This window comes from Lissotriton helveticus, chromosome 10 (genome assembly GCF_964261635.1).
Source record: "Lissotriton helveticus chromosome 10, aLisHel1.1, whole genome shotgun sequence".
NCBI classification, from domain to species: domain Eukaryota; kingdom Metazoa; phylum Chordata; class Amphibia; order Caudata; family Salamandridae; genus Lissotriton; species Lissotriton helveticus.
This window is the reverse complement of record NC_136071.1, coordinates 592481110-592493579: the sequence shown is the minus strand read 5'-3', so window position 1 is coordinate 592493579 and position 12470 is coordinate 592481110. Positions and strand designations below refer to the sequence as shown.

Below are 12470 nucleotides of genomic sequence, written 5' to 3'. Positions count from 1 at the left end.
TCTTGGTGTGTGGGGAGGTTTCGCTTCATGGTGCATGTAATGCATCCACGGCAAACTTATCCTGCTATCTGATGGGTTCTCCAACTGCTGGGATTTGTCCAGCCTTTGGATTACTCTTCAGTCGGAATTATTTGATGTTGAGCGATCAGAACTGCTGTGGCATGAAACCGGGCATCGTCTTTCTTGTGACAGTTTCAACAGTCATGACTTGCTGCATACAGGTACTGGTTCCACCTACCCGCACAGTTAGGGAGGCGACGCTTTGACCTTTGATAAAGCTTTCAGATGAGCACTTTCAGTGGCTTTCACTATGCTCCTAGCTATTGAAGAAGCATGATGCTTTTTTAGATTTTAGTAGTTTTATATTCTTGTTGACCCTTATATTTTAGCATTTGTAGAAGGGTAGCTTTTATCGATCTACTTTCAAGGAGTGGGTGTCACGTGGTCAGGATTAATGTTTATGTTGTCCAGCAAATGCACAAATTTAAAAAAGAATGTACAAGCCGTACAAAAAGGCTCACCTACACAAGCGGGGTACCCATTTTATTGAGAGAAGTGTGGGAAAACTGAAGAATACATCATTTGTTACTATCCATTGAACCTCTCTCTGTTTCTGGCTTAAAAATGTAAGCCGGTGTACAAGAAAGATCACATTTTGCAAAATGCCATCTGGATCACATGATATTATGAGTAACGCCAAATTCAGAGTCACATGAATAACCAGTATTTATAAACTCATATTTTAGGGCACATTAAAAAAATACATAGATTTCCTTCATACCCATTCTTCCTTCATAAGAGTTTATCTTATGAACTTTATCACGGTTGGTACACAATGACAAATCATTGTATCCTGTTGCTCTATTGATGGCTATGGGCAGTGTGTGCTTTTAGATAACCTACAAACACTAAGTAGTCCTGAGACTGGAAAGGGCTGATTGATGTAATGGTAAATCATGTTTGTATATTGCCATCAGGACAACAAAAATACAAATTTAAGCATTGCCAGCTATTTTTTCCTTTGGGAAAACCTTGAATAATATTCACCAGTGACCCCTTGCTGAATTCAGAATTTTTTCAAATTTTCATAAATTTACAACTTTCCATTTTCACAGCTCTTACCAACATAACCTGCAAGTAGTTGGAAACCGTGAAAAATTAAAAACTCAGAAAAATGCAAAAACTGTAGTGAAAAATATTGTTTTTCAACTCTGCCTGTTCCTGAAAGCTGGGAAGAGGGGAAATAGTAGCACACTAACACTTTTGTTCATGCCATTTGAGAATAAAACCCTGTTTTGCACAAGACTGTTTACCATGTTTCCCCCAAAAAGTTTTTGCTACATTTTGGATTTTTTCTCTGTTCCCTACCGTGGAATCCACAAAACATGGGTGCCTTCAGAATCCCCAGCATGTGGGAAACAAAGGACACAAATATGGTCTGCATATATTTTGAGTAAAACATGTTATGAAGGCTTAAGCATGAACAGCCCTAAACACAGAATGGGAGCTCAGCACTGGGGAGAGTGTGTTGACATCTGTAAGTAAAATGAATAGTAGCCATGAAACCTAGAGTTCACAGTAGCTGCCCTGAATATCCCACATAAGACTATTTTGATCTTTAGTATGCCATATTGTTGGTTCGAGCCTATCAAAATTCCAGAAATCCAGTTATACTATTGTAACAATTTTAAAGTTGGAGAACAGATGGGTTCAAGTATACTTACTTATGCAATATATGGAATACAAAAATGTATAGGCAGGTAGAAATATCTCAAATGGTATCAGGATGTATGTAACACATACCCCTGATGCCCCTGTGGCACTGGGTGGCCACTAACCCTTCAGGGGGCCTCCAATTCTCCAAGTGTCCCAAACTCAGCCCCAGGTCAATAGCATTAGTGAGATATGAGAGACTCAGGCCCTTATCACATTCTACAGGGGACTCCACTTTTTTGCATTATGCCACCGAGTATCCAGGTGGAGTTGCACACAGTTGACAAACTTGTTCCAGTCTTCCCCAGCCAATGCATCACAGTAGGTGAATTTCATCCCAAAAGATTACTGACTACATATCCATCTAACAAACATTCACATTTAAGCATATCAACACTGCTGACTTCCCCTTGGATACCCTTATCAACCCCCTCCACCATTCAAACTTTGCCTACACCAAGTTGAGGGCATATATTAGAAAAATGTCTCTCCCAGCACATTCAGGATATGACAATTTGTCAGCTTCATACATTCACCTAAACCAAGGGAGGAAGATTTACTAACCTTTCATGCAACACAGTGTAGGAAGGCAACTTGCAGTGCTGCTTTGCATGAGAGGTAGAGATCAAAACTGTGCCATATCTACTAAGATATTGTGCACTTCTGCTCTCTCAAAGAGCTGGCACACTTCAGGCAGCATAGCGCCACTGCAGACACCCTTGCATCACAGTGCAAGGGTGCCTGCATTACAAAGAGAATTGTTTTTGTGCAGTAATGGATACCTTCCTGCACAAAAACAATCTCTCAAGGCATGTTTCTTTTTATATAGGTGCTGTAGATTGCAGCAAACATTGAAAGAAGAAATAACGAGGAGAAAAAATATTTTTCTGCTTGTTATGCCATCTCTGGGAGAAGTAGCAATTTAACACAATCCCTGGTTTTATAAACTTTTGTAAATGTGGGGTTCCATGACGTCCAGGGGTGGATGCATGGAACTGTCCATGGGTTACCCCTGGAATTCTCCCAGAATTAAATGTAACACAATGCAGCGCAAGCTGCTGCATTGTGTTAAAGTTTTTTTACAAAGCCATGCAAGGCAGGGTAAATCACCCGTTGTGTGGCTTTGCGGAATATTTACTAACATTTTGCGTTATGACTGCCCCACAAAAGTGGTGCAACCATGACACAAAATGATAGTAAATCTAGCCATAGAGTCTTGCTCAATGTCATATCCTTTTCTTATTATATGTTGCATGATTCTCAATTACAAAAAGTAAACTCAATTTAAATTGATTTCTCTCAATAGAAAGGATGCACAAATCATCTATTTAAAGTGGAAACCCCATTTTACACGGCTAGATTTTGCGCCAACATGATGAAATTTAACCTGAAGGTTGAAGACTATGGCTATCCCTTTGAAAATCTAGATCTGTTCATGGAAAACAGTAAGTGGTCATGAGCTTTTGGAGAAAAGGGTTGGTGTGGTGATGTTAAATCCATGTCTTCCAGCATCAATTACCATTTTATTGAAGTAACAAGTTCGTCTTTTGTAAGGTACTATTGGGGAATGTGATGGTCATGGTTTGAAAAAAATAATTAATTTGTTTTTAACCTTTTAGTATATATAGAAATGTATATTACACAAAATGAATACAAGTGAGTCTTAAAAGTTAGATACATAAATTAGGATAATAAGGAAAAAGTTAGAGGGTCTGGTTACGACTTGCACCAGATCTCCACGGGCACAGCTGTGCCAAAGCCAGACAAACACCGCCTGCCTGATTAAGAGTTCAACTTGCGCAGGTGAATGGCCTTTTACCTTTCCCATGGCAGTGCCCTAAAAAAGGGCACAGCAATGAGAACGGCAAAAATGTTCCAGCGCAGTATGGACTTTAAAGTCCATGCTGTGATGGAACTGGGGAGTGCAAGCATACAGTGGGGCACATGTTGTGCCCCCCAGAATGCATCCCCATGGCGGGGGCATGGTCCCCCACTGCCACCCATTTCATGATGGGCTCACTGCCTGGAAAAGACTGGCAGTGGAGAAATTCATAATATGCTCGGTGGTACTGTGCCAGTCCCGCTCAGCATATTCCATTGCCTATTTGCTATGCCAGCGCAAGGGAACAGCGGTTCCCTGGCGTAGGCGACCCTCCACCACCGGTACGATGGTGAGAGTCGTAATATTGCAGAAGTGGCCACTGCTGCACCACTGCGAGTGCGGCAGTCGGAAGACTTCCTCACTTGTAACCAGGTCCTTTGTTTCTTATTCAACACAGAAGAAGTGACAGAATATATTTGTGCCCCAATCACTAATGCAGAAACTGGCTTGAAAGAGGCACCAGTAAAAGTGTGCTCATTCTTGGGCATCCTGAAGCTGGCAGGTGCCTGGCACACCAGATACTCTTTATCTGCCAGATAACCACCTTGAAGGGAAGGAGGCAATGCCATTTTTTGTTTTCTGAGCAGATTGGCATCTAGAAAAAGAAAGGAAACACCAGGGCAGGACTGGGAAGCCAAAGCAGGCCTGGTGATTTTATCAGACGAGCCCCCGGGTGGGGCAGTGAAAGAGTGAAGAACTGCTGCTTTTGTTACTGGGGGCCAATATTGCAGCACAGCTGCCAAACTTACTCCCAGTAACAAAACTGGCTCCCATCACAGCAAAACTGGCCCCCACACTACCAGCCTCCTGGGGAACTGCCTGATGCCTACTATGGCTAGTCCGGCCCTTTTAAATGCATTAGCAAATACGAGGATTACCCCTAAAACAGGCAAACCCACCAAAGGTTAAATCAAATTAGAATCTTTATGGATCTGTGAATCTCCCTTTGATACAAAACAAGTGCATCTCATACCCACTTCTATTACTATCCCTCAAGTCCCTGAAAACAATTGAGCTTGTGGTCCAGATGAAAGTTTGGTGAGGTAAAGGAATGCTGAAGCTCACACAAAAATACCAGTTGATTGACAGTTTTCTGCCAAATTATAGTTGTCATTTTTTCTACCCATTATTTAGAAAAAAATGCAAGATCACAAATCTCCCAAACCTATAACAATGCTCAACCAGATGAACTTGTTTCCACTGCTGCCTCTAACAGTTTGCCAGTGCCCCCACACCTGAGGACCAGACCACATCTCATCGCATCACACCAATTCATTCATGACCAGGGCCTTTCTAAACATCAGATCACTCTCTTCCACACTTTCCCTCTAATCAAAACAATAGTTCAACCAAATCTGTCTCTCCCATGAAAAGAATAAATAATATTATGTTGGGTTCTTCTTCCATTCTTTTGACGTCTGGAATTCCCGTAGGTCAAGAGAATGGAAGGAACCTTCTGGTGTCTGGGTTCTGGTGACAGTTGGAAAGAAGTTGCCTTGCAGACGGATCGTTTCTTCTGTCTTGTTGACAAACTAATAAACACAACTTAAATCTTCAAACCTGCGTCTGTACTTCCCTACACTGGCGACTGGCTGCCAGTCAACAGGACCTCCACGTGTGCGGTATTTACTGCTGACGATTCGTCTGTGCATGCTGTTTCCTGGTAACGCCGAAGATTACTGCCTTCATTCCTGCTTTTATTACGGACAACTTTTTTAACTCCGGTAAGGTGCATAAGCGGATCAAAACAGAATGTCACCCTGGACCATTTGCCATTCCTCCTGGGTTCACTAATGCTGCAAACTGCCATTCCAGCTGTGCACAAGCGCTCTGTCTTCAACAGTGCGGGCGTTCTGTTAAAATGAAGTTCCATCTTCATTTCATTTCCAAGTGCAGTTCATCGTGAACCGCACACGACGTCCTTACATCATGCGTCATCACGTATATGTCCCGCGGCCATCTTTAAATCAGGCACCACTCCATAGCCAATGGATTAAACCCAGATCTGTGACTGGGGGTGAATGTTTTGCCAATGTGCAACATTCCGTCCATCATCTTGTGCGTTTTACCACTCCATAGCTGGCAACGTTTTCTTGAATTTCAAGTTATGCATACTTTTCATCGATGCCAATCTCAGTTAGGCCTGAGCGGTAAATTCCGTTCCGCTCCCGGAATTTGCGGAATATGGGTAATATCGCGTTCCGCGGAGAACGCAAAATTGCCCAAAATTATGCGTTCCGGGATTTCGTGAAATTTTTTGCTTGTTCGCGTTCTCAAATACTTGTTCGCAAGATATTTCCCCCTGAGGACACAAACTGCAATAGCGAACAGTAAAAAAGCATCTCGAACAAGCAATTCCGCATGTTTGCGGAATTCCTGCGTGTTCGCGGAGATTTTTTACCGTTTTTCAGAGATTTGCGTAACGCGATTACGCAAATTCCGCCCACCCCTAACAGTGATCAGTACACCAATTTCCAAACTAAACATCTACATGTGCTGATCTTGGTGATCTGCACACTAATTTCCAAACTAAACATCTACATGTGCTGATCTCAGCAATCTGCACTCATTTTAATTCAATTCGTTATTGAATGTTTTTCTCTTTTCTTCTCATCAAACTAATTTAATTTAACATTGCACACATTCAATAATTATTTAATTTGGGTCCTTAATGTGTATATAATTTTACAGTTTCGCATAGATTCATTCCAGGTGTGTTTCAAGCTATTTCTCGACCTGCACCTTTTCTACCCAATCCAGCTTCTCCAGAAATAGACTGGGAAAAATTGAAAGAAGGATTTAAAGCGTATCTCAATGGAGGATCTTTAACTTGTAAAAAGAAATATGCTGTTCTCAGACATTGTTTAGGTACAGAAGACTGCACCATATTAACACATATTCCTTAAAAAATTGTCATTGTTGGTAATGGTGAAGGTGACAATGTAGTAGCTGAATATGCTACTGCCATCAGGGCATTAGAAAATCGGTTCAGAGCTTGTAAAATGTAACTGTGGAAAGACACAAGTTTCACAAGAGAGGTCAATTACAAGGTGAATCTGCTCCAACATACGTTGGTGCTTTACGTATTCTTGCTTCTTCCTGCAAATTCAAAACTTTTGAATAGGAAATGATCAAAGACCAGTTGGTCGAAAAGACCAACAACAAAAAGGTTCAAGAGGCAATTCTATCCAAACCTGACCTAACTTTACAAAAGGCTTTAGACATCGCTACAAGGATTAAAAGCACTTGTTTGTACATGGAGCAAATGTCTTTATCCAACAGCAATAGCCAAAAAGTGTGTGCAGGTAAATCAAAATATAAGAGGTCTAATGACTTAAAGATTAAACCAGATAAAAAAAAGCAGTAACACTACATCAGCGTGTTACAGATGAGGCAGGATTAATCACCTTGCCAATGCCATATCGTGCCCAGCCATTGATAAAATATGTGTCAAGTGCTCAAAGAAAGGGCACTTTGCAGCTGTTTGTAAGTCTAAAAGAAACAGACCCTTCAAGAAAGTACAAAATGTCGAATCTTTAACGGAAGAAAACTTTTCATCCAGCAAAGAAGATGAAATCCTCACTATTGTGGACATGGATTGTTCCAATGGTATTTGGGGTGTCAATCCTCAAGGACTGAAGAGACCTCTGTGTACAATTGTTGTAAATGGTGTTAATGTACAAATGTTGGCTGATTCTGGTTCTCCTTTGACTTTAATATGTGAATCACTCTGGAAACAATCCTTTCCAAAGCAAACTCTGAATCAGTCTTGTGTACATCCTATTGGCTATAGTGAAAAAATCATTGATGTTGGTGAATTTAATGCTGATTTTGAATTCACGGATAGAAAATTCAAAGGCATTGTATACATAGCAAGGAATAAAGCGTGTCTTCTTGGGTGGGGAGACCAAGGTAATCTTGGTGTCATCCTTGATCCCAATACCAAGTGATGTTGAAGAAAGATCTCTTCCAAGTTCAAACTGTCCAACCAAGCTCTTGGGATGTGTTATATCCAGGAGTGTTTAAAAAAGAGTTAGGTCTTTTCAAGAGGTTCAAACATGATTAGATTAACAAATTGTGCCCAACCTGTCATACACAAGGTTAGGAGGGTGCCCCTAGCTTTACAATCTGACTTAAAGAAAGAATTAGATAGATTGTGTTCAAGTAATGTAATCAAACCTATTGAATCTTCTGATTGGGTGTCTCCTGTGGTTTTGGCTAAAAAGGCAACTGGCAATCTGCGCATGTGTGAAGATTTACTTGATTTAAATAAGAATATATGGCTGATCAGCATCCTCTTCCTAACATCACGCATATGACATCTACTCTCAATGGTGCCAAGTTCTTCAGTTTATTAGATATGTCATCTGCATATCATCAAATTGAATTACACACTGAATCAAGGCACCTAACTGCTTTTATCACTCCTGGGGGCCTCGTCAATTTAAGTGCTGCCCTTTAGTCTGGCCTCTGCGTCTGCTGTCTTTCAGAGAGTGGTTGAAAGTATGTTCAAAGATATGCCTGGGGTCATGGCCTTTCAAGATGATTTTTTGGTGTACAGTGAGGATCAAAGTCAACATAATAACAGATTGTGCCAAGTGTTGTCTTTGTTAAAGTGTGTCACTCTTGGCATTGACAAATGTAAACTTAATTGTACTACTGTGGACTACTTAGGGTATATGTTATCTGTTGATGATGTGCAACCCAAAAACAGCCTGGGTAAAGCCATTGAAGATTTTGGAATTCCAAGTGACAAGGATCAAGTAAGGTCTTTTATGGGCCTCATTGAGTTTTGTTCCCGTTTTATTCCCAATTGTGCATTTAAAATTTACAACATGAGATCTCTTCTCAAGAAGAATGTCTGTTTTTCTTGGGATGATGCATGCTCTAAGGAATTTAACTTAATCAAACATGAAGTAGCTCAAAAAGGTTTAGGTGCCGTCACTAAGCAAAATAGTGATGGCAAAGATGAAGTAATTGCATTTGCCTCAAGGAGTTTGCATGGTGCTGAACCTTCTTACTTGTGATCGAGCATGAAGCTCTTGCCTGCTGGTGGGGCATCATTCATTTCAAGCATTACCTGTATGGTTCAAATTTTGTGGTACGTGTTGACCATAAACCACTTATCGACCTGTTCACTACTAAAGGGGGAGGGAAAGCTAGCCCTAGAATTGCGAGATGGCAATACAGACTTATGGAACACAACTTTAGCATTGAGTATGTACCAGGAAAACTAAATCTCCTTGCTGATTGTTTATCCAGGTTACCTTCTGACAACATCAAGTTTGTCGTAGCAAAGGATGCTCATGATGATTTTGAATTGGTGTGTGTGGTAATGTCTTCTTTAAGATAGAACTTGATGATGTATGTGGTGACATCATGGGGAGTTCTGTGGAGAGCAGTTGTAAGCTGAAGTTTGCTGATAAGCTGTATCTTGTATATCTGCTGAATAAACAAGCTCTACAACCAACAATTTAAGTGTGATTACTACACTTTTTATGGTGACGAGGAAAAGTGGACTGATCAGGGGGGAATCTACATATTGAAAACCGTGAGTTACAACCATTCTGTGTTTGGTGCTGGATATTGGATGATTCAAGGACTTATTGATCTGATTGAAAGCAAAAGAAAAGGAAATCCTATTTGCCTAAAGGAAAGAGGCTTTATAATGAATGATCCCCACTGACTTTTAATGAATTTTAAAACAGTTTATAATGCTTTTCAATTCGCGTGACTCAGCATGAGTTTTGCAGCCTCGGTGTAAAAAGAACTAACATTCCAGTGTAGCTGTGTGTGTTTCAGTAACCGAGCAAGGCAAGCACAAAGGAAAATACAGTTTCAACCTATAAATAAATAGCATCTTCAACTAAGCTGTGCGTGGAGACGAATGAGCTATTATAAGGAAGTTGGTGATCTGTGGACATTGATTTTGGAGCCATTAATTAAATGTAAATGCATGCGCTCGGACACGAAAGGGAGCAGGGCCAGTGATTGCATTTGAATGTAAACATCAGCATGTGAAGCAGCTCGAGCTTGAGAGCGCATGTGATTAGAAGCGCGTGCCTGAAGGCAGCCGAGCCGGTAATTAAATTCAACGTGAAGGAGCTCGAGCTTAGCGTGTGCTCGAGCGTGAAGGCTGCTGGTAATTGAATATAAACACTCAGCGTTCAGAGCGTTCAGAGCTCGAGCTTAGGAGCGTGTGTACTGGAAGCACGTGCAGCTGAGCTTGAATGCAGTCGAGTTGATTATAAAATAAATACGGCACAAATAAAGACATAAGACACCGCTTTTAAAGATATTAAAGATGACTTTAAACATTTTTTTTATTTAATAGCAAAATACATGAGTAACAGAAATAAACTGAACATATGCGGCGTAGTATCAAATAACTGATTACAATTGAACATTATTTATGCCAAAATGAAGAAGCACATAGAAAGAAGAGGCAACAGAGGATAATATAATACTGATGTCATAAATACTCATACAGACAAATTTTAGAGCATATAAACTATACTCCATATTAAACATAGAGAAACACCTTGCCCTCCATGCCTCGAATGATGGGGCATCCTTTTGTAACCAATCAGAGGCTATACATAATCTTAACACTGCTGTGGCTAAGAAAATCAAATATAGATTCTTATTAGGTACAGCTTCAGCCGCAACCCCCATCTCTACCCCTAGCAAAATCTGCTCAGGTGATAAATGTACAGGCAATCCCAACATTTCAGTTAGGAACTTATCCAGCTGCTCCAGTAATCTACCTAGTAGTGGACATGCATAAAAAGTATGTACAGCATCAGCAGCTGGGTTCCCACAGCGGAATCATTTTCCCTCTGGGTCCCCACCCCGTTTGGCGATCTTATCCGGTGTGTAGTACAAATGGAAGATGGTCTTATAGTACTGGGTGGTTAACTTGGCAGATAAAAATAATTGTCCAGCTAATTCTAGAGAGGTCTCAAGTTGTATATCTTGACATCCTAGTCTATTCTCCTATTTACGACCTTGCTCCTCCAAATCATTAGGCTTCGTACTAAGCATGAGTGAGTATAATGTCCCAATTCTTGATGCCTTTCTATTTGCTTCCATCAGAAGATTGGGTTGAATATTCCCACAAACATTCAAAAGATAATTTCTAATTCGCCCGGGGCAGAAAATATTGCTCCCTGAGTTGTTCAAATGATTTAAGAACATCTTCCGAAAATACATCCCCAACCAGGGTGATACCTTTAGTTCTCCAATTATATACAATCCGGTCCCAAAATCCACTTGGAAAAAACGTTGTTGCTGCCAATGGGGTATACCAAGATTTTTTTGGAACACATACATCTTCTTAATTACTTTCCAGACTTTATACGCAGCACTAAGTATATTAAATCTAGTACGTTTGTAATAGCTCCAGTCTAGATTCAAGAACAAACAATTTTTTGCTTTAGTACCAAGCATCATCTGATATATAGAAGGACACTCCGCTATGTCTGCAGGCCCTACCCCTGTGAGCAATATGTTCATATGTTGTACCATACATGCATAGTAGTAAAGGGTAAAATCAGGCCGTCCCACCCCCCCAGCCATTCTGGGCAGAACCATATACCGCAATGCCCTCCGCGCTTTCCCACGAGACCATAAGAATCTCATACAGACAGACTGTAACTGTGCAAGACTAACTTGCGGTATCTCCAAAGGTACACACCGGAAAAAATATAGAATTTTTGGAAGGATCATCATTTTTAACACATTACACCTCCCTACTAATGAAAGATGCAAACATTCGCACTGGTCGAGTTGCAGACGAACCCCTGTCATCAACTCACCCCAATTGGACTTAATCAGTGCTGCAGCCGAAGTCCGGATACGCACTCCCAAATATGTGACTTCTTGTAAGACCCTTTGATCCGTATATGAGCTCACATTCAGACATAGAATATGAGTTTTGGCAGTGTTTAACTTGTAACCGGATACGGCCCCAACATCTGCTGCCAGTTGCGCAATCTCCTGCATTGCCACTTCTGGCTTGGATGATACAACAGCCACGTCATCTGCGAAGCAAAGACCCGTTATTGTTGGGCCTGTATGATGATTGGTTGAATCCTTGAGCTCGATTCAATCATTTTTAAAAATGGGTTAATATATAATGAAAATAATAATGGGGAGCATGGACAGCCTTGTCTGCTGCCCCGCTGAATGAGAACCGCCCCCGATTCAAGTTCCATGGTGCATATCTTGGCGACTGGTTGGCGGTATAACGTTTGTACAGCTGTGATATACTGTTGCCCGAAACCACAGTGCCGCATCACATCCCATAAGAAGCACCATGAGACACGATCGAAAGCCTTCTCGGCATCTAGTAAAATAAGGCTGAGTGCGCCCCCGGTAGCATTGGCATGGTCTAGTAATGTTATTACCCGATTTACTTGGTTTGTTGTTCCACGGTTCGGAATAAATCCGTGCTGACGAATTAACACCAATGGAGTGATAACTGTCGCTAACCCGGTGGCCAGTATCTTTGAATAGATCTTACCATCAGTGTTCAGTAAAGATATAGGGCGGTATGAAGCCGGAGAATCTGCTGGTTTATCTTTTTTCCGAAACACGATAATACTAGCTTCGTCCCAGGATTTGGGAGCAGCACCACTCTGAACCTCTCTGAATGTTACCAACATGTCCACTTTTAACACACCAAAGAAGCATTTATTAACTTCCAGCGGCAATTTATCAGGGCCGCCTGTTCCAACTCATCCATTATGATTGGGGCATCTAACCTTGCTGCTTCCTAAGCAGTCAAGCCCTGTTTGCAATGCTGCTGTAAAAGTGTTTCCGCTTTGTGGCTGTCATAATGTTCTCCAGCGTATAATGTATCATAAAAATGCTT

At 41.1% G+C, this 12470-nt stretch overlaps 1 protein-coding gene across 1 annotated transcript in view; it reads left to right on the top strand.

Annotated features, from left to right (window-relative positions):
* The window catches only part of LOC144785417 (UPF0764 protein C16orf89 homolog), a 714167-nt gene that overhangs the window by 521793 nt on the left and 179904 nt on the right, over window positions 1–12470 (top strand). The window contains exon 5 of the mRNA XM_078664336.1: window positions 3020–3158. Within this exon, the coding sequence (XP_078520462.1) occupies window positions 3020–3158 (139 nt within the window). The remainder of the gene's footprint in view (window positions 1–3019; window positions 3159–12470) is intronic.